Source organism: Cygnus olor, chromosome 22, assembly GCF_009769625.2.
Source record: "Cygnus olor isolate bCygOlo1 chromosome 22, bCygOlo1.pri.v2, whole genome shotgun sequence".
Lineage (NCBI taxonomy): Eukaryota > Metazoa > Chordata > Aves > Anseriformes > Anatidae > Cygnus > Cygnus olor.
The window spans coordinates 2,579,767-2,602,804 of record NC_049190.1 but is presented as its reverse complement, the minus strand read 5'-3'; the positions used below and the strand labels follow the sequence as shown (position 1 = coordinate 2,602,804).

General features: G+C 48.0%; 1 protein-coding gene across 1 annotated transcript in view; it reads right to left on the bottom strand.

The window, feature by feature from the left end:
- Positions 1-23,038, bottom strand: part of CBL (Cbl proto-oncogene) — a 38,167-nt gene that overhangs the window by 13,862 nt on the left and 1,267 nt on the right. Inside the window, exons 2-4 of the mRNA XM_040534338.1 lie at positions 17,613-17,860; positions 2,448-2,594; positions 966-1,122 (exon numbers count right to left, since the gene is read on the bottom strand). Of these exons, the coding sequence (XP_040390272.1) occupies positions 966-1,122; positions 2,448-2,594; positions 17,613-17,860 (552 nt within the window). The remainder of the gene's footprint in view (positions 1-965; positions 1,123-2,447; positions 2,595-17,612; positions 17,861-23,038) is intronic.

Below are 23,038 nucleotides of genomic sequence, written 5' to 3'. Positions count from 1 at the left end.
AGGTAAATACTCCCAAAAACGATGCCTGAAAAGTCGTAACAACAGTTTGAAAGCTTTCAGTTCTGAGAAGTGCTTGGGTGTCTAAATTTCATTCAATTTTTCCAAACTTCTCAACTTGCCTAAGGTACTAGCCCTCCCCAGGAAGTCTGTATCTCTTGGAAGTCACAGCGGCTCTTAACTCGCTCTTTGCGTACTATAGCTGGAAAAAGTGCTGAATGAGGTCAGATGCATTGCAACACCGAACATGGGAATTTTTCATCTAGACGTATCTTAATTACAACCCACCCTATCACATGGGAAAAGGCAAGTCAGAGCCAAAGAAGTAAGTGTTTGTTCTTGTAAATACCCAGTTGCACCATCAAAAGCTGCATTTTAGAGCTCAGAACTATTAAAGACCATGGGTTACAATTTTACCTACTATTAATATCCCCGCAGTAACACAAACACTTCTTGCACACAGAACACAGAATGCGTCTGCGACATCCTGGCTGTGTCAGTTCAAAAGCTAGGAAGCACAAATTTCCATGCTCCTCGTGCTCCATCCTGAACATCCCCCCACGGAAAACAAATCTATCACGAAAGAAATGGACGCAAGGAAAGGCAGACTGATAAACTCAGCTTCGCATTTCCTGGCTTACAGAAGTTGTGTCAGGACTTCAGTCTAAAAGTGACCTTTGAAAAGGAAAAACTGATTCATGGGAGGATGCTGGTTGTGCCTTACATGCAGTTGCAATTTATATTTAGACAACGTTTTCTTCTTCAACCAGAAGTATCAAACGCCCTTACTGCAAAATAGGGTTCTAACTATTACCAAAACTGGCCAGAGGATGAGGGGCAAGAAGACCAAGTCCTGTATAACATAAATAATGTCATTTTAATGTGCAAAATATGGTTCAGCCTGGGAAAAGAGTCTGACCTGAGGCACTAAGATCCATTCCAAGTGATTCGCATTCCTCAGTTCTTACCTGAAACAGTCGTGTGAAGATATCGAATTCAAACACTGAAATGTAGTCATTGCACGTCAAGTCAATCGTGGACTTCAGGGCCATGGCTTCCAGCCCCGAGCTGATCGGGTGCACCTCATGCAGGGCTTGACGGAAGCTCTTCCAGGGAACGATAGTCCTGGGGAAAACCGAGCCACCTGTAAACGCGGTGTGTCTGAAGACCACCATCACGTACCCACCTTGTGCGTTTTATTTGTGTGTATACACCTCATGATAACAGAGGAGAGGAAAATCGGAATTAGCCACAAGAGACTTACTCACATTATGTGAGCAAAACGCTTCTTGGCACTGAAGGAAATTAACAGCCCAGCACACTTTAGCCAATTTTCTCTGCATATACACAATTCTGGGAGCTGACGTCCATCTCTGCTTTCTCCTTCCCCTTTTTCTGCAGTGCTATCGCGTCAGTGTTTACATAAACCACGGGCTGTATACGGCACTATCACTTGATAAGAGTTTCATAACGTTCCATTAAGTAGAGAAGGAGGTAGCAATAAGTAGAGCCCTAGACAGTTAGAACATAAAATAAAAAAGCTGCAAGCAATTCTCTAAACAGGGATTAACTGCAGAAGTAAGATAACCAGAAACCGAAACAGAGGCTCCTGTTTAAAGGAATAATTTCCTTCTTTTAAAACATCAAGTGGAGTAGAAACCTGTTATGAACACACCTAGCTACAGATAACTGCAGTACCCGTGAGTAAATATATCACTGCTTTTTGTTCTGACAGCTCCTAATTAACCTCTGCATGTGAAATGCCTTAGCTAGAAAGCAGTGCCCAATTCCATTAACTTTCATCCCCCAACACTGCTGGGGACACCTCTGAAGTTCATTTAGTCAGTGTTGTATTAGATACAAAAAATTAAAATTGACATTTCAACAGTTTGCACCTACATATACGTTGCGCTCAGCTTTCTCCTTCATTCCGTCTTAACAAAGCCACTATGCAAACTGACAAAAGTCCAGAGAAACCAGAAGAAAGGTGACTAAGTGATTGGGAAGACTAATTGGAGGGAAGATGAAAGAATTTAATTGGACGGCTTAGCTAAAGGACAGCTAACACTGGGGGCACGGTAACCTTCGGAAGAAGAAAGCAGATTATTTTGCAGAGTTCGTGGAGCTCGCTTAGAAGTTAAGGAATTAAATTAAGGAGAGGAACGTTTAGGCTTAATAATCCAGGGAACCTTGTGACAGTACCACAGTCTCCTAGGGAAAGTGGAGAAGGACCGATCACTTTGCACATTTAAAACAAGACAGGACAAAGAACTGGAAAACAGACAGTAGGAACAATCCTGTACCCCACCCGCGAGAGTGGACCAAATGACCTAATGGGTCTCTCCCAGCATTAATTTCTCTGATTAACCTCAATAACGATTCTTCTGAGTCACGAAACAGCACTTCTAGTGGTGTTACATCCGTAAGGTCGAGCACAGCTAGAGACTTACTTCTCCCCAAAAGCTTTTCTCCAAAACTCTGCAGCGTCTGCCTTGGTGATCCGGAACGTGTCTCCTTGGAAGAGGCCGCTTGGGAAAATACCTTTGAGTTCTGCCAGCATGTGGCTGAATATCAGGGATAACTTGGTCAGGTTACGCCTGCAAAGGATCACAGAAAGAGAAGTTTCTTTTAGAAAAGATGTGCTTTTGCACCGTGAACAAGCCGGGCAGAAGCAGCACCCACTGCAACTCCAGAAGCAGCCCAGCCTAAAAACCCCCTCCTATCCAGGACCGCTTTTCAAGTGGTCACCCAGCATCCAGGACACATCCAGCACACGGAGCTTATCAGCAAGGTCGGCGTTTGTTACGGCATTTTCCACTACGACTGCCTTGCAGAACCTCTTTGAGGCAGCCAGGTTATTTCCAAGGCAAATTCCCCCCGTCAAAAGGAAACCAACTCAGAGAGAACATTGAGAAACATCACTCAGACCCTGCCTGTTAAGGAAGAGCATAATCAGAGCCTACAGCTCATCAAGGCACCTTTGATCTCAGGTCTGAACGTTCGTTCTGAGAGCACACGCAACTAATATATTTGATGTCAGGTCTGAAAATTCGTTGTGAGAGCACACACAACTAATATAATCACACCTGGAACCACGTAAGCTGAGCGTCCTCCCAAGCCCCCCCCTGTGCCCCAGCAGTACCTTTGCTCAGAGAAAGTCTCCCAGTTACAGAGGGCCCAGCTCCCCAGGGAAGGTCAAAACACCTGCGGTTTCCTCTAAATGGGTAATGACCCTCCCACAAAAGCTTGAGGGTCAGGGTGCTGAACCGAATGGCGTTGGCAGCTCAAATCAGCGATCAGCACCCCACGTCCCTCCGCCCGATGAGATCCATGTACCAGGAGGGCTCTGCCCCATCAGGACAGGTCCTTCCCTACGCCGCAGAAGGAAGCGGTACCTCGGGGAAAGCAGAGCTGCTTCTCCAGTACATCCAAAGACCCGATCTGGCCAGAGGACTGTCAAGGCACTGAGCAACGCGACAGGCTGTTTGCAGGCTGCAAAACACTGAGCTGCTGAGAGAGGGGTCGGAAGCCCACCCCATCCCGGAGCAGTTTCCCATCACCTCGCTTTCCAAGCCCTCCACCTCCCCGAGGACAGGGAAGGCTGGCAGCAAACGCAGCTCCCCCAGCCCCGCTCCTTCACCAGTTTCTAGCACCCTGCTTGGAGCGGTCCCAACTTGCTTCATCTTGGGCATTTTTCAATCCCCCTCGTGCCACGCGCGCCATTCCTAGCTGCAATACCTATCCGATAACCTGCTCCCGGCCCTTCTGCAGCTGTTCCCCCAGACACCCGGGCTCAGGCCCCCTAGCTCCCCGCCGCACTTCCACGGAGCCTAAACCCACCTGGAGGTGACTTTGCTCACTGTGATACGTGACCGTCCACCGCCAGCCCTTTCTGCACGCTGTAACCCAGCCTGGGTAACTAGAAAAGACTTCTCGTACCCTATAAAAGGCACACGGGACTCACAGGTATAAATCACCTCTGACAGTAGCTTCCCTCTCTCACCCTCACTTATTCAAGAGCGTGTTGTTTTGTGGCTCAGCACCGAGAGCCGCTCAGTGTTCGCAGGAGGTGCCAGCCACGCAGCGAGGGATCCTGGTTTGTGTTATTTCCCACGTGTCCAACACCAACAGATGCTGAAAACGAACCCAGGTGAAACCACCCGGACGCTCTTCTGGAGGCTGCTCCATTCGGCAGCTCTCCTGTGGACGCACGACGTGTTGTGAAGCAGCCACAAGATTTGGTCGTTTGGCTCAAACACCACCAGAAAGCGTTCTTTGTTGTTCACCGGTCTGCGTTAGTTAACAGGAGAGGGGCTGTTAGGAAGTCCTGGCGCGCCACAGCTCCCGTCCTACCACTTTGTCAGCCTGACCTACGGATTGCCAGTGCAATTCCTCACCTGCTGCTTCAGGGAAGTTTATTTAAATACAAATCAAAACACCAGACAGGGACCTGCGTGTAGGAAACGCTACGCAAGTCAAGGAACTGTATGAGGACAGCGGGATGCCAGCTCCCCACGTGAACACAACCGCACCCGAGCTGCGGCACAGACCCGAGCCGTTCCCTTACCGGGGAACCCGGCCCCGCATTACCCCACGCTGCTGCACGGCTGAGCAATTTGAAGTTTCCTATTCCTGTTCCCAGTAGCAGCGAGCAGCTCTGCATTCACCACGAAGGCTCAGCTGAGGAGGCACAGCCCCAGCTGATCCCTCGGAGCTGATGATTTAGTGGTAAGCTCGCAGCCCAGCCGCCCCAGTTGGAAGCCCGCAGGTTGTTGTCTCAGTCATTGGGTTCCCCTTCTTGTCCCCACAAGGCATTTGGCTGACAAACACCAGAAAAATTGCAAATCAGAGGTCCCAGCTGCACAGCTCGCTCCCCCAGCCCTCTTCTGAACGTTCTCACTTCAGTAAAGTGACAGAGGAGAGGACAGTGTGTGGCCACGCGAGGAGGAAAAGCAAACAGCAGGCTGGTTGGAGTCATTTAATGCATTCGCAACTCAGGCAGCAAGAGAGAGATGGGAGTTGGATGTACTCGGTTTATAAAAGCGGAGCTAACATCACAAATGACTTTTCTACACTAACACTGAAGCGCTTCGCAAGAATTAAGCTCTGAACAGTCTCCTTGAAGGGCTAGCGGGCAATGTCTGTGTGCAGCCTCAGCAAGGAAAGGGGCAGTAACGCAGCGCCGGGGGATGCCAAGCGGCTTCCACAGCACCGGCACGCCCGGCATCCTTTCAGGTAGGCAGGCCAGCACTGCCGCAGCACTCCAAGAGGTGAAAAGCGGCTTATTTCCTCGAAACGAGGGTGTGCAATATCCGGCAGAAGGACGGAGAGCCAGAGCAGGTAGTGACCCCCCTGCTGCTGCCCAGCACAGCGCGAGGCCCTGGGTGGGATGGGGACACGCACTGAGGAGCGCCAAGCTAAGGGAACACGGCAACCGTTAGCTCTGCAGAAGACAAAAAGGAGATTCCCGGGTTCGGCTGCTCATCAATTCTGCCTCGGAGCCCTCCTCCTGCCTGCACCGTGGCTCAGGAAGCGCCTGCAGGGAGCTGAGCACAGCCCCGAGCCGAGCAGAGCCCCGCGCACGGTGAGAGAAGCGCCGACTTCCGCAGCCTCACCGGGGACAAACAAACGCCTCGACGCGCGCACGCCGCGGGACGGGGTGCTGCCAAAACGGCTCCCAGCGCCCAACCCGTTTCGGTTCTTAGCTTGAAAAGTCAGCGGCACTTTGCGCAAATACTGAGCTGCATCTACGGAAATAAAAACAGGAAAGCAGGGGGTGTCCATGCAGAAGAGCACGTTGCACAACGCCGTGTGACAGGAGCTAGCTTCCTCATAAAGCATCCAGTTGCCAAGCCTGGGCTAAAAGAAAATTTTAACAAGTGCACTCCTTTATTTTAATGAGCCAAGTTACACATTTGTTAACGAACACAGACCAAATAAACGCTTCCAGTTACAGTGACATTTACAGCCTGCAGTTACAGGCACCATTTTTTATTGGCACATCAGTTCGGTTATTATGGTGCTATTTTATGTTCAGTAACATCAACTGCCCTCGTCCCCATTGCTTCAGCCATACAGAAGCAAGCGTTTTCCAGAAAAACACGGTAATATTTTCAAAGAATGGCTAAATGACCAGAGATTCCCAGATGTTTTGAGCCACCAGCAGCCTCCCCTGTTTCTTACAGACTGCAGTTTGCCCCCTTGGCAAACTTGAACAAGCAAGACCACAAATAACACAAATACTGGCACCGAGAGCTGAACCACAGGCTGGGAATCGCTGACCTGGGCGCCTGAATCCCCCTGGCAGTCAGGATTCAGACACCCATCGCACAAGCGTTTTTGATAACGTTACCCAGGGACCGCAAGCCACATCAGTTGCTCCCCTCGCTGCTTGCGACCGAGCTGAAGGCGGCACCTGCAGCAGCTTCAAAGGCGGACCGGTGGCGTGTTTCTGTGTCGTGCTTCAGTCCGCAGATGGAACAGCGGCTACGGTTTGGGTGGGATTTCCTCCGTTCCCCCGCGCGCCGTTTCACACGCACACGCTAAGCACTCGGCACCTTGGCAGACACTGAACCAACCACACACATAACGAGGGAAAGCTCAGAAAGCCAACCGTTTTTCCACTCCATACAGTAACCAAATACTTTACTAAGAAACATCTGCAGCCCTAGCACGGAGGCATGATTCCGTCTGCACAGGCGATGTAACAGAGCCATTTCTTCAGCAGAAACCCCTCCAGCTGCAGTGACAGCAGCCCCCAACACCGTGCTGCCTTGGCACGGGTCTCAAGGAGCTGCCCCAGGGAAGACGATCCAGCAGGGCTGTGTCTTTGGGTACCCAGCGCTTCGTTGTCAGCTCCCCAGGGTGCATGGACACGTCCCTCCGTCCTCCCTCCGCTGCTGTGGTCGTGGTGCTTCGTTCCTGGCCGGCCGTGGGCCGTGCTCCACGCGTCCTGGTGAAGGCAGGAGCCAGCCGGGCACTCCCACTCACCCCAGGCTCCTCGCTGCTGCTCCTCCCTCCCCCCGGACCCCGAGCTGATTTTTCTTTTCCCGTTTCCTGTTTGCTGGACAAAAGCTTTTCTTCTATGTACGGGCTCAGTGTTGCAAAGCCATTACTGGCAGAGGACGGCTTGAACCGCGGCATTGGCTCCTCCAGCTGCAGCGATGCCATTAGTTAAATGGCTTCAAGTGACCAAGTCAGACAGCACCCAACGGGACTGGAGCAGGACTCCAACACCATCCTTACCTCGAGGCCATGGGAAGACAGCGCTGCCACTTGTGCCACCGCCAGCCACAGCTTTTGTTTTCTTCCAGCAGCCCTCAACTCATCCCCAGGGCAGTCCTGCTCTTCACATATAGCGAGGAGGAGACCAACCGGGAGATCGATGGGCACAGCACCATGCCACGTGCCACGATTCGAGACGCACCCCACGGCTGCGAAGCTGTTTTAACTGAAAGCATGCTACAAACACCGCTGTACGGAAGGAATGAGGAGCCGCAACAAGACAACCAACTACGGAATGCTTCACTTTTTTGAAGTTGCGGTGCACACTCCTTATTCAAGACCAGGTTTTCAAATTGATTTTGTATTTGCGCTCCTGCTGGCTTCAGTAAAACCTGTGAACACGGGGTCTGCACTAATAACATTCAGCACCCCTAGGGATAGGCTGCTGTCAGCAAAGATTCTTCAAGGGAAGCTAGGGCTTGAACACAGCCACACCTCCCACCATGGCCCTGAAACAAATAACATCACTCAGCTGCCCTGGTTAAAACACAAATGCCCCGTTCCATACAAACAGCAGCAAACAGAGGTAAATTACAAGTCAATTATGAAGACTAAGAGGGCACAAAATTCAAATCAGGACACCTGAGTTACTGTAAAACCATCCTACTCAAAACTTAAGTGAAGGCTCTCTATAGGTAAACTTGGCTGCTTAAAAGGGCACGACCCAAAGTTCATCTCACAGCAAGAAATGCAATCTCAGTACATGGAAAAATGACTACGAGCATTTTTTAAAAAAATGCAAAGCATGCTCATTCAGCCTCATGGAAAATTAAGGAAAAAAAGCATTAGAGAGGATGTGGGAGGATCTGACAACTTAACACTAACTCATTGACTCAAAGTCAGGGCTCCTAAAAGCAATGACGCAGTTTCTAATTGTTTTTGTTTTCACAGAATTAACACATGCACCTCGGACAACTCCGATACACCACTTCCTTTCCTCAGAAATGCTACATTTATATGGTAAAAGGAAGACAGATGACTGCCTTGGAATTGAGACGATTACTCAGACGGAGGTAAACCACTCCAATGCTGTACTATTCCTTGCTATTGTTGAAAATGTGTGTTTTTTCCAACAAATCAGAACCCAAAACAGTTCTTGCAGCACCGCAGTCTTATGCCCCTGTGGCACCCCACGCCGAGCTGTGAGCACACCATAATTATTTCAATAGCAGAGCAATTAATGCTTGCTTCTCTGTAAATCCCACATCAACAACCCTATTGATGGATACAACTTCCTTCAGGACCTGGACATTCTTCTCAATATGAGATCATATTAAGTCTCCTAGAGGCAAAAAAAACAGTAGGCTATTTACTTTATTTTACAGGTGAGGCAGCTGAAGCATGGACAGGCAGTGCTGGAAAGCAGAATTACAGCCAGGGAATTTCTAATCTCCTATCGTGTGCTCATCATTGCAGAATGCCATTCACTAAGTACTACTGCGAGACATCAGAAGTAAGGAAATACAAGTTTCCTACCCTCTCACTTCTAGGGTTACTGTGTAATTATACAGTTACCAGATGACATTTAGGAGACAGGCTCAGTATCCATACAGGTAACTGGAAGCATATGCTCCCGTACTTAATAATTTGAAACAAACAAAAAAAAAAACTCAACTTTTGGGTTCTGCAAACAGCCAGTATTTTTTCCTGCAACCACTTTCCATATTTGAGTTCAAAAAAGTCAGCTTTTTTAACAAGCCCCCAACAAGTAAAATGCACGTTTCAGAAACCACAAAGGCAGGAGGTTATCACATAACACATGCTTTTCAGATGTTACCAGCTATGCACCAGACATTAGCAGTTAGCCTCAATTTGAGCAGATAGGTGGCTGCACCTGGCTCCAGAAAGAACAACTGGATCCGATATCCTACAACCACACCAGCAAGAAGTTTTCCGTGTGCTCTTCATGTTAACACGAAACTCCAGCCTGCTCACATCAGCAGCGAGTCGAAATGCTTGAGGTGATCCCAAGCTGACTTTTATAACGCAGACAGCTTCAGAGTCCTCTATGCACAGTAATCAGCTTTAAAAATAGCAACAACGGAACTACTTTCAACAAAACGTGCAAGACAGGAAGCGAATGAAATTCCATTTAACTATTGCTAGCTCAACAGAAGCCACCCCACAGAGCGGCGCGGGGCCGCTGGTCGCAGAACGGCTCCTCACCGCCTGAAACTGCACAGCAGGGACAGGAGGAACACAGGGGCTGTGGGACGAGGTATCCTCAGCCCCACGTACCCCACAAGAGCACCCGGCTCGAGGCATCGGGAGGCACGATGGCAGCACAACCTCGTCAGGAGCGCCTGCAAACACATTCTCAGATCCTCACCTCCTCAGCATCTGCTCCAAGCCCATGCTGCTAATGCTGGGAAGACTCCCCCTTTTTTTAAAAACACAATTAAGTCTTATATTCACTGCCAAAAATGCAATAGTTGACTACCGAAAGGCAGTCTCTGCACCTCTGCATGTAGTATGTCTCTCCAGTCTCTCTTTCCTTCCCATCAGAACCGGTTGCACCTATAAAGCAGCAAGAAATTCTAGAGGCTAATTCCTTTTTCAGTGCATTAGATTTTACAGGTCAAAAAACTATTACATGAAAAATGCTTCCTTACAGTCTTCTGAATCCTGACACTTGCCAACCAACATATAGAGACAGTTAAATACACCAAATTCTGCAGGCAGAGCGTGACAGTCACCTTCAGATGTCACACACAGCATGCCGCAAGTGACCAGAAAACCTTGGCAGAGTCACACATGGCTGCGATTGATCTGGAGCAGTGACCACCACACTACAGCAGACTGCCCAGGAGCACCAACCTGCCAGCCTTTAAAGGGTCTGCACTTCTTACTCCAGGCACAAACGCTACTTTGACATTTTTAACAAGCTAGATGTCTGTCAGCGTTGGGAGGGTAAAAAAAAATCCATGTTTTCCTGGATTTATGTATTATAGAAAGTACTTAAAAGAAAATACTTGCTTTGACCTGATTAGTAGTTTTTAAAGAGCTCAACATGTGATTAGTGGGGTCTTGTGGGGTCTTGAAAGAGCCCTGAGGATTGACAAGACAAAGGACAGCCTCGCACCCACGTACCAGCATCATCTGCTGACCTGATTACGGGGGCTACACAGCAAGACTTCCTGGCCATATATCTGTACCTGGGTTCTTCACACTGGAGTTAAAAGTGCATATTTCTGGGGCTGTGTGCTACAATCAAAGGGGAGGAGGCACAAAACCCTCATCTTCAGCCCAGGGGAGACTCCGTACTTCGCATTCGGTCTCCGGCCTCTGTTATCACAGAGAAGCCTGGGACTCCTTGGAGGCAGCCTGTGAGCTCCACCATTTCACCCCCAACCAACATCCTGTCAAAACACCAAACCCAAGATATTTCATGACACAAATACTCCACTACAAACAGCCAACCCCAGAGCAGGCCGGCTCTCCAAGCTGCAGCCACCAGGCCCGCAGCAGACGGCAGCGCTGGCCTGGAGACAACCGAGAGCTGCAGCCAGCTCCCCCCTCGTAACCCCGGTGTCCCCTCCATGGGTGGCAGCGAGTGACATTGTCCCAGCATGTGGGTGACATGTACCAGGGGGGCAGCCCAACCCTGCTGCTAGGCGGGACCAGGCACTGCCAGCAGCTCACACCGCAGAAGGCCCCACCACAACACACTGAGGGCCATGACTACCGTCCCCTTCCCATTGACAGAAACCCAAAACGTGGCATCTTGGCCCTTGCCACACAAGCCAAGCACCCAAGAAACACGGCACAGTTGCCAAGAAGCAGAATCAGATTGCTGCCAGCTTCGAGAAATCTATCCACGCTTTAAAAAATAATGACTACCAGCTAAACAACGCACTTGTACTTTCATCCACAAAAGCAAGTCCGCAGAGTTAGCCTCCTGTACAACCCTACAATTCTATAAGGTCTGAAAGCAAAGAAGCTGACAGGAATAAAAAGTTTACTGCACAATAAGGAAGTAATCTGGAAGGTTACCTTTGTCCATAAACTGATTTTCAAGATAGTGGTCCAATTGAATGCAAAGACAACTAAAATGAATATGAATTTAAGCCAATTATGCTAAATCTTATCTGAGTTCCATAATTATCACCTAAACCAGCAATTGAAAGCCAAATTAAAGAGAAATAATTTACATTCCTCTCTCCAACAACATTTAAATGATAATGAATTTCTTCTTGGGTAATAAGCAGTTAGTTAGTGTTCATATGCTGGAGCCTGGCAAGGAAACCTTTCTTGTGGGCAGCTTTGGAGCTTGTTCTTTTCTTTAAGATGTTCTAATTTAAATGCAGATGTAGACTTCACACTAATGGGTTTTGTTAATAAAAAAGTCCTAGCTGCATTAGAAGGAAGTGACAGAAGGAGGACTCGCATGCACCACTTCAGTTTCATATTCTGTCACATCTTTTTCGCTGGGCAGAAGTGCATGTGTGTGAGCTCTCCAAAATACGCAATCAGAGCACTAACCTCCCCCAGAGGGCTTCCCTAGTTCACGGCATAATACAAGTGTTTTCCAACTTTTTCTCTTTAAATTCCAGTATTTTTTTTCCAAGTCATTCTTCATGCATTTCCTTCCCCTTCAGGGATATGCACGGTCATTTCCAGTAGGCATTAAATATTGGTAGCTTTTTCCTGTGTAAATTAGTAAGTCTTCATACTAGAGCTGGAGAAGGATACGAAATCCTGCTGAGCCAGCATCCTTTTAAGACTGTTGTCAGAAAGACAACAGCTAAATACAGACCAGCTTCCCAAAACCGTTTGCACTTCCACGTTACATGGAGAGGGCTTATGACATTCCCTGCCTAACCCCACTTTCTCCTCCGCGGATACATTAATTTTGTTAACAGTTTGTTTTCTAAAGTATGCAAGCTGAACGAGCAAAATAGCTTCTGCTATTTCCTAAACATCCAGTCTACATCCTGAGTAATTACTTCTTCTCAGCCTTTCACCTACCCCCACCCTCCCGCTTACATAACTGCATTCTCACGTGGAAACATTTGCAATGGGCTGACCTTATTTAGAAAATAACTTCTGAATTTTCCCTCATAACAGGCTGTGTTAACATCCTCAGTGTAGTTGACTCCACGGTGAAAACGAGGTTCTCCACCCTAATTCATCCTCTCCCAAGGATGCAAGTTATTTCCCTGCCCTGCCGCACGAAGTATAATCTATTTACAAAACTGCAAGAAAGCTGCTGCTATGAGTAATTTATGTAGTGGGGCAAACTGACAAATGGCAGCTCTTCTCTGCAAGTAAGAGATCTGGAGAAATAAAAGCTTTCTGTAGTAGAAACAAAAAAAGGACAACCACCGAGTCTCTAAATTAAACTGCAATCAAGAGTTTAGGCAAGTTCAGCATGGTCAGAGTAGTGCCACAGCATTGTCAGTCAATGGAACCATCACACCGCAAGAAAAAGATACACATGTTCAACCAGTTTTTGTTACCATTATTTACAAAAGTAAACTCAAGAAATTCACGGTATTTACGGGGTCACAGAAGTCACATTTACCACTGTAGGCAGCCCAGCAAGCTACTCAGGGCTAAGCTTGGGCACCTTTCTCCTTTGGATACAGACCTGTTAATTGTCCTCTACAGAATTCCTTTTATTGCACTGCTCCGGCTACATAGGCTACAAACGTCACCTCTGGGTGGCATTTTACTTATTTTAAAGTGACAAGTCTTATATGCCTCCTGCATTAGGCAGCACTGTGAATCCATAAAGAATACGAGCCAACGGTTTCCGAAACGTTTGTGCTCCTCAAGAAAACCTGCTATTTACTGAATGACTTACCTTTGGCTCATTGCAAATATACGACAGAATATTAAGAATGCTTAACTCTTGAAATACCACTTGCTTCCAATACCAAGCCCTGCAGATGTTACCATTTCGGCCTACCAGATGCCCAAATCTACAGTCTGGTTTTAGAGAGCACACCGCCATCAGCAAGGGCAACCAAAACAAGCGCCCAAACCGTCAGTGCTCGGAAGAATAACGCAGTACCCCCACCAAACAAAAGCTCTACTCGGAAGTCACCAAGTTGAATCATATCTGCTTGCCTACTCAGTCTATAAACAGAAACCAGAAGTTACCACATGTGCTTAATTAGTCAGGAAATGCATGCACGGCTTTAGAAGCACCCTCAACAGCGTTAATTTTTAAATAGAAATGCAAGTGAGCTAAAGCAGAATTTGAATAGCATCTGCAAAGCTCTCCTGATATAATAAGCAGGCAGGTTCCCTTCACCAAAACTGCAGTGTGAGTCTGTGCAAGCTCATAGCAATTTCAGGTGAAGGCCTGCACATCAAAACCGCACTGCTACAGAGCCAGTGCGGCCGTTACAGTCCCAGGAAAAGAAAGCAAGCCATCGAGTGCTGACAGCGTTGGAAGTCGTGCTAACTGTGATGTTAGCCACAACAGGAGGATGCTTTCAGCACACTGACAGTTAAGGTATTACACAGGAGAGCTGAATTCACTTCTAACAGCCCTATGATTGCAACGAGACTAAAATTGAAGGAACAAAGATTCACCCACATCCGCGAGCGCTGCGAGTGTTCACACGAGCCTCTTCTAGCCCTGCTCTCAGCAGCTCTGCTTCTCTGCTCTAGTTTCAACATCAGAGGGTCGTACATCCAGGCTTCTGTTCTGCTCCTTACAAATACACCCTTAAACTTTCAATACGCAAACGCAATCTTATTTGTACTTCTGGGTTTTAAACTAAGCCTGCCTTAAGCAAACACCAAACAGCATCCATATTACACTCCCACACAGCCTACCCTAACCACACACACAACACAGTGCACCGAAACACTCGACACTATGACACACATCTTGCAGCTATTACAAGCTCTTAGGGCAGCACAAGCAGCTACAGGACATGGTGCTCTGCAACCGTGCTCCAGTTCTGCCTTCGTCCACCATGGAGGTACGTGCTGGAGAATCGCTGAGAAGTTTAAGAGGAAATGCACACAGAGATTTAGAAATAATAAAAATAAAAGCTTGATACTCAAGAGATTGGGACAAACCCGATCCTACAATCTAAGGAGACTTCAATCATTTTTAATCGCTGGTGTGTTTGCTAGCGGCAAACACCTGCACAGCTTGCACACTAGTTATGCAAACATCAAAATAGTGACTCTTCTTTACAGCAAGAGACCTTTGGGGGAGGAAAACAGCAGCACACACAACAGGAAACAAACTGAATGCTAAATCTGGAAGACAGGAAGAAAGAAACTTCAAGGACAACGGGAAAAATGTCAGAAAGTCAAGAGAAAAACGATTATTCAGTACACCAAATTAGATTTTTAAAGGCATGTTTTCAAAACACTGCAGACTAACATTAGCAGTAAGCTTGCATAAGATCAAGAGCAAAACAGATTTTTTATATACACATAAGCGCGCACACACGCTGCCATGAGTATATTTCCAATGAATACCAGATTCAAGTTATATTTGTTTGCTCTACAGGCTGCTGACAATCTTCCAGAAAGTTTCTCCCACGCTTTGGATATTTGAACTCATTCCTTCTTACGAAGCAAAAAAAAAAAGGTTTTCCTTCAACTCCTAACAAGGTGAGAAAATCTGTCAAGCTTATTCACTTCATTATAAACATTTTAAATCTAAAGGTGCATTTACAGCAAACTTTCTTTTAACTAAATTTACAAAGAAAGAAACGAGTAGCATCTCAAGTCATCAGGTGCCAAAAGCCCACACAAGCAAGCAGCCTGATGCTGGAAGTGCTGTAATTATCGGATTCCCAGCTGAAGCAGAAGTGTCATCCTTGGTGCAGAGGTCTCTCTTGAATCAGCATATGATTCATATGCACAGACTACCCTAACCTCTTCCTTTTCTACAACAAAATTAGAGAATTGAGAAAGTTACCATAGTCATTACCAGCACCGGGAACAGGGCGTCTCGCCCTTTGTGCCAAAACAGAAGCTGCTAATTCTTGGGCTGAGCGAAAAGCAAAGGAAGATGGATGTGATTCTGATTTCACGCTTACGTTTATAAGTCTCACCACAGTTGCTTCCCTGGTAAGCTGTTTATTCATAAACAGTACAATTAGAAATTCCCAAAAGCCCCATCACCTCTGTCAGCAAGCATCCTCTACTGGAGTCCTGTTTAAGCTCATTGATTTGGATCCCCACCCTCCTCTTTTCACTTAGTTTGACTGCAAACTGAATAAGGAGTTTTTCCAGGGTGATTTAACTCTCCGGAAATATTGCTCCTTGCTCCTCTCTGAAATAAGAAGGGACAGGAGGTGAGATGTTGAACTTACTGACATGGCTATCTATCATTTGCTCATCAGATGTTCCTTATTTATGATCACAACACACACACACAGCTAACCAGAACAAAGCTCACAGGCAAGGGTTTCATATACCCTCTTAGCCTATTTCTGGAGGCAATAGTCAACGTCCCAGAAAATAACATCACCTGTATTATAAGGGAGCAATATAGAAATCATGAGTGATAAATGCTCCTTAAAATATTTCAGGAACAACCTGTTGCACTGTAAAATCATTGTCTTCAGTGATAATCTGTGCTGTCACTATCTCAAAGGACAATCCAATAGAATGACCAGTTCCAGCAGAAGACCCAGAGATCAATTTTAATTGGTTTAATCAATTCATTCACAGTAAAAAGTGCTTTTCATACCGTAGCTCACTTGGATCTGAGCGAAGGCACAAAACCCCTCCACAATTTTCCACTAAATATTGCCTCATCCCCAAAACATAGCAGGTTAATGAAGTCTTCCCCCCAAACTTGTTACACCCATGCGATCTTCTATAATACCTGATGAAAATTCCACCTAGCAGCATCACCCCCAAACTCACAAAAAATTGCAACAAATGCGTGAGGAGCCAGTTGTGTCTACAGAAACCACATTCTCCCCAAAAAGGGGAAAAAGAAACACCCGCCCCACACATCTAACTCTTGAATTTGCACATTACGCCAAACCTAGTTCCTGAAGGCCTCATACAGAGAACTAAACTTCTTTTAAAAGAAACAAAGATACCGCATGAAGTGCTGTATTTACACTCCCAAGCCCTGCCTCAAACAAACTCTAAGAGGAAGTCTAATCTCACAAAGCGATGCTAAGCAACAATGCAGATATATATATATATTTATATATGTATATTTCTTGATTCATTCTTGAACAGTGGCAGTGAGAAACAAGGCAGCATTAACAATGACTTCCATACCCACTATCACAGGCTGTTGGAGTTCAGCATTATAGAACAAGCTACAGGGAGTTCAATGCTATACCAGAAACATGTGCCAGCACTTCTTTTTTCCTCCCCCCCGAAATAATTCAAGCAAGTAGTTGCCAGGGCGTTAACCACATATTCTCCCCAGGGCAATTATGCTCAGCTACTGGGTTGTTTTCACTTTCTTCTACTGTTTTTTAATTCGATGCCTACTGCAAAATCCTGAAATGAGTTTAAAATTACAAGCGCATGCTTTGTATCTCTGTCCATTACACCCAGCTGCCAACAGTTAGACAACCACGTTGGATCGGCGTTTCCCAGAGCCTTACCCTTCTCCTAAGCCACCCGAGCTTGCCTTTCCTTAAACTTAAAGGAAGGAAAGCACCAGCTTTTCAAGTACAGTGTAGTGCTCAAATTCATGCTATTTTGAATCAAGCCAAATACAGTTGCAGTCTCCTTCTCCACCTGTCCTTTTCAGTAAGCATTTCACCTTTAAGATATGGCTTCTGAACAAAAAACAAACAAACAAAAAAAACACATTCACAAGACTGCTCGCACCCTGATCGACCTTAAATAGCAAGTTTTCAACGTACGAAGGTTTAGGGGTTTTAGTACAATGCCTTATTCGCACAAATTGAGGTTATTTTACTTCCTCCCCCTCCCTTGGGAACAGTTTCTAGGAAAAGGAAAAATTCCAACAAAGCCTAAAGATGTTTCCTTTGCTACATATAACATAAAATATTCTTCTGTTTCCTAAAATGGCCACAGAGGTTATTCTGAACCTTATCATCCTCTCTTATAAGGTATTCCCTATGGGAGAAGGCAAAGGAGTGCAAAACCTTTCCACAGCACACTTTATTGTTCACATCAACCGAGTACACCTGAACCAGACAACAGCTAAGGCTACGCAGGCTCTGAACGCTTACTCTGCGCTCTGATTCCAACGCAGTTAAGTATATTTTACTTAAGACTCCACACTTAGCCTTAAATTTATGCCAAGCCTGCTTTGACGCGCAGACAACATGCCATTCTGCACACATCTGTTCAAGCCCTTGCTCCCGAAAGCAAATTCACATCACGGATATTTGAAACCATTTCCCCGTTACCTAGGCTGAGAGTTCTCCTCGTACATCCGCTCCTTCCCTTCCTTGAAGAGGCTGATGGTCTGCTTGGTTTTCTTCATCAGGTTCTCCATGAACACCCGAAAATACTCGTTTTCTCCCAAGGTCTCCATCTTCCCCTCGTAGCGCGACAGGATGGTCCGGAGGTGCTGGTAGGTATCAGGCAGCAGGTCGAGGATGTAGGGCGGGCTGTTCTTCAGCGCCAGCTTCGGGTTCTGGCACAAACGCACCACCTACGGTTAATCGAGAACGCTCATTTTTAATACTTAAAAAAATCAGGCAGTGACCAGTCACTTAAAGACAGCTCAGGGTTACTTACGAACGCAATACACCGAAACCTTCGCTCCCAACATGCCGCGTTTGGTGCTCGAGTCCAGACAGGGAACCCAGCCACCATCAAATCCACAGAGCAAAACCCCCAGCAGACAGATGGCTATGTTTTATGAGGGTGCTTTTCACCCCACATTCATCTTAAAAAACAGATTCAAGAAGATTCAGTATATTGGGTTTGCAGTGGCAAGGACGTAGCTGACCACCGGCGTGCCTATGACTTGCTGCCACGGCCTCTGAGCACGTCCACAGGCTGAATTTCACCTCTCCAGCTGCCCTAACTTTGGCTACAAAAGCAACTTCTCACCCTGACCCTTATTTCAGGAGGAACACACCCACACAGCGAGGTTCCACTGCTACAGGTAGAGCAGCACACCAAAAGTTTCTTGAAGGCAGCAGCGCTCGAGGAATCTCCTCTCCTTGCCCTTCAATAGTGCAAGGACTACAGGGAACAACAGCTTTTCAGGGATAATTATGGCCATCAAGGAAGGATGGAGGCAAAGGAAATCTTCTGTGCAAGAACGAGAAGGAAGCTGTAGCACGATGGACATGGTAGGCAAAATCTTGATAAAAATTTGGCTCACAAGAACTTGCGTTCCCAGTTACACAACAGCCTGGCTTCTAACTTCAGGTAGACAAGTCTCATAGAAGAAGGGAATTCTTCGCAATAATTTGTGCCTTTTTTTAAAAAAAAAAAAGCATAGCATATTCACAGCTCTTCCAGTACTAATAATTAGGTTAAAGGGCTATTAGATGACCATAACCTGTCTGCTGCTTCACGTACAGCTAAGTGTCTAACTTCTCCCCCTTCCCAGCCCCAAGTTCTCCTTTTTTAACGCAGTCAGATCACATTCCCAAAGAACCTGAATACGTCAGCCCAGAGTTTTGCCATCTAAAGAGAATTTTTAGGTTGACTGACAGAATAACTCCATTTTTAGGCACTTCTGCATCCTGCACTTAGGTGTAAGTAACAAGGAGAATACTGCTGGTCAGACCTCACAAGCAAATCGAGATCCAAGCTGAACTTAACATAGGTCCTTAATGGACACACCAACAGCTCAGGATAATAAGTTTGTGACTGGAGAGGGTAGAAGAAGCCTCTTCACCATCCTGCATTGCCAAAATTTTCTATTACCTACCATGAAAGACAGGGAGAAATGATGGCACAACGGCAATTAATAAAATCACTGGTGCACCGTCGGTTGTAAGAAGTACTGAAACTCTTCTGCCATCTCCATCAGGCTCGAGAGGAAGGCCAGTACAAAATACACATATTGTTCCCTCAGGTTCATGTTACCTGGCAGCTTAATACCAAAGCACACAAACGAGGTCTAAACTAACGAGGCCTGCAGGCACAAGGGCGTCGCGGGTATCGAACAAGGCGGTCCTTGCGCAGCGTGCCATGGCCACCAAGTCCTGCGAGACCTTCGTGAGGAGTCAACTGGTTCCCTACAAGGCACGCTTAAATGCCCACTTCCCTTAAAAGCCCAAGGGGCATTGGAAAATGAAGTAATTTATTCCAGAAAGAGAACTTCAGCATTTCACTCTGTCATTCGGGGTACGTGCAAAAAGCAACCTCGTGGGGTTAAGTGGCATCTGACTCCGAGCAGTGCCCGTATTCAGAGCTGGGGGAGAAGGGAAGGGCACCGGGCTGCTAAAAATCAAGCAGAAAATCTGCCTGCCCTTTGGGGAAGTCCTTGCTGAAAAAGCCTCCCCAAAAATAGATGGGAGCACATCTACCAAAGTGCCCCTGCCCTTGGAGGAGGCGCACGTGCGTTCGAAGTCCCGACCAGGAGACGGGTGGTCACGCCATGACTTATCCGATGGATTTGGGTGCCTCGATCGCTGCTTCCTCAGAGCCTGTGAACATGGCGGAGCCGACCACATGAACACGTCTGTCCCCTGCATGAAGCCAGTTCCCAAGCGGGCTCCTCAGACCCAGCCGAGCTGCGTGCTGGAGAGCGAAATCACTTCTCCCACCGAGGCTGTTTATTGCACGGTGGGTTTAAAGGCTTCAAGACAGGCGGTATGAGGAAGCCACGTAAAACAAGCGTGCAAGTCCTGCTCTCAGGCTCCGTGACAGAAATGGCGCTGGCTGCTGCCCCCAAGCCCCCAGCCGCAGAGGCAGACCCCGAAAGTCAGCGACGGGCCCAACCTCGGGAGCAATCCGAGGTTTCCTCGCAGCAGAAGCACGTCCTGCAAGCCACTCAAAGCCTCTACCAAACGTCTCACAAGCCGTGACTTGCAAGGATACCTAAAATAGCTCGCAGCAGGGCCGGAGCAGCTTTGATTTTATTATCAAACGAGCTTCTCGATTTACCGAGTCGCCCCAAAGCAGCTAAGATAAGGGCTTAAACAGAGCTACTTCACAGGAACCGCTGCCTCGTGAGCCCGGCCGCTTGTTCCCCCAGCAGCAGCAGCCCCGGGGCGTTGCGTGCGTCCCTCCAGGGGCTGGCAGCAGGGTGACAGTGCCCCAGGAGACGTCCCCAGCCCCGGGAGCAGCAACGGGGAAGGAAACAGAGCAAGCAGCACATGTTTCGTTAGGTGTGACGGCAGCAAGCAGAAGCAACCCGTGGTTTTAAGCCGTCTCAGCTCATCCAAGTTGCCCTGGGTTCTGCTTCGTGCTCTCAGGAACAAGGCTTTGATGGAGACTTTGGGGTTTTTAGAGACACCAAAAGTGCTTCCGAAGCTCCTCAAGTTTAGCAAGAAGACTCTAAGAAGGAGACCTGGCAAGAATCCTAAACTTGACTTCAACAATTTTTCATTTTTCAAAGTGAAGAAGAGAAAATAATAAAATCAACTTCGGTTCGTTACTGTCCCCATTTTTCCCACACTTCGGACAAGCTACATTTCTTCCCTGAACAGCTCAATAACCAAGTTCTCTGGAAATCCCATCTCATCTCGAGCCACCAGGAGAAGGGAAGCCGCCCAAACTTCCCCATCTCCTGCTGAACTTGTGTTTCACCTCCTTCTACTGCAGCCCAAGTGACCTACAGAGGCACTTCTCTGCATCCGTTCTAGAAACGGAGCAACGCCAGGCTGTGCTCAGAGAGGCTCAGCTCTCTATCAGCTCCTCTTCCTCCTCCACGTCTCACTACACACGCTCCACCAGCCTGCGACACCCCCCGTACCTCACCCTGGGTGTTTCGTGACCACCACCCGTGCCTCAAACGCCACCCCGAGCTCCGGTGGCCTGCAGCACCCGCCGCCCGGATCCCGTTTGCAAGAACTGATTCACAGCTTCAGCCCTTCCCGTAAAAAAAAAACAAAACAAAAAACACAAACTGGTTTCAACAGCCGATACATCATCGGTTTTCTGACACCAAGCACCGCTTCATTTGCTGAAGACAGCGATAAGATGAGCGAGCACGATAAAAGCAAACCAAGAGCAGCTGAACCAAGCCGTACGCCACCAGGTTCGAGCCCAGAAGGAAGCGACTGCCGCTCACTGCTGCGAGTTCGCAGGCTCACAAAACGCCTGGACTGCCGTGTCAGAGCTCACTCCATCGCCTTCGCCCAGCTGACAGGAAGGTGAGCACCCTCCCGCAGTGATGGAGGGGGCTACCTGCACTACCCTACCACGTGCCACGGCAAGAGCGGCGCTCAGCACCACCAAAAAGCTGAGCTTCAGGGGGCTGAAGGACAGGAATACGTCAGGCAGCTTAAGGAGAAGATCCTGAGGAGTACCTGCGCAAGAATCAGCTTGCACAGGAAATTCAGCAGGCACATCCTACACCGGAGAGGCACGAGTGCTTTGACAACACTGGCTAATTGCGCAGGCTAACGAACCAGGTCGCGAACGCACCGTACGCACGCAGATACAGCACAGGGGTCTGCAAGGCAAGCACCACCCGTTAAACACGCACCCTTGGTTATTGTTGGTTTGCTGTTTTCCAATGTGCACCTGTAATTTCATTTCATTGGCCCAGAGAGCTAACCCGACTCCGACTGCTTCCACTCGTTTATCCTTTCTCAACGCTACTTCCGCAACCGCTGTCTAAAAGCCTGGCAATTTGCTCCACTATTAAAGGAATTTCGGATCCAGACGTGTTCTAAGTGTGCATAAGACAACTAAAATTAACCCAAATCAGGGAGGCTTCTCACGGTCACACCTCTCCTCCCGTACAAATCACACTGCACAACCTCTCTAGGATGGGAAGGACTACGCCTAGAGCTAGACCTGTCAGAGGAGCAGAGCTGGGAAGCGCACGCACATTCGGATGAGGTTACTTTGACCCGTGGCAGGCACAACGGTAGCCCTGGCTCGGCTTTTCTGTTGGTGATTTCATGGTGCAGAGGGCGGACAGCCAAGGCCCGGCTACGCAGATGTGATGTGAACGCATCCCCCAACCACGCCAAGGGAATCAGAGCTTTCTGCAGGCTGTCTGCTCCGAACGGCCCAGCTGACGGAGTCAAACAGGGGTTGACATCCACATCCATCACGTCCACGCAAGAACGAAGATCTGCGTTCCTGCAAGTTGCATCTGGGAGTTCGTTTCCAAGGGAAGCGCGTTCCTGAGCTCATCTCCAAGCCACCCGTCCCACGTTAGCACCCCTGCTTGCCCCCCGTGTCTATAAGAGGCAACCACCGGCGCTTCCCAAAACACCTCGTGCTTTATCCCCACCTCTCCCTGCGAAAGGTGATCAGAGCTCATCACGAGCACGGCAGGGCACAACTACAAGCCATGCCTTTTGTTGAGCCAGCCAACACAAAGTGATTTCTTGGCACGAACGTAATTTAATACGTCTTGAAGAAACATCTTGAAGGAAAATCTACGCTGCCTTCCTTAGCGTTTGCTGCAGGAGGTTCAGACGCTGCGTGCATAAACAATGCGGGGAAAAGAGAGAAGAGTTGAGATGCCTGAGCCTGGGGGGTAATGGGACGAGGAATGCCCACCAGCCCTGCTTGCCGTGCTCCCAGAGGGGAAGGAGGGGAGGCGACGCTCCCCAGGGACCGCCTGCAACTCGGGCGTCGCTTTTGGGCTAAGCTCTTAGGGGCTGTGCTGCCCCCAGCCCAGCGTTACAAACCGCACCGCGCTCCCCGGCACGTCAAGCCCAGCCTCGGATCTCAGGGCTGAGCA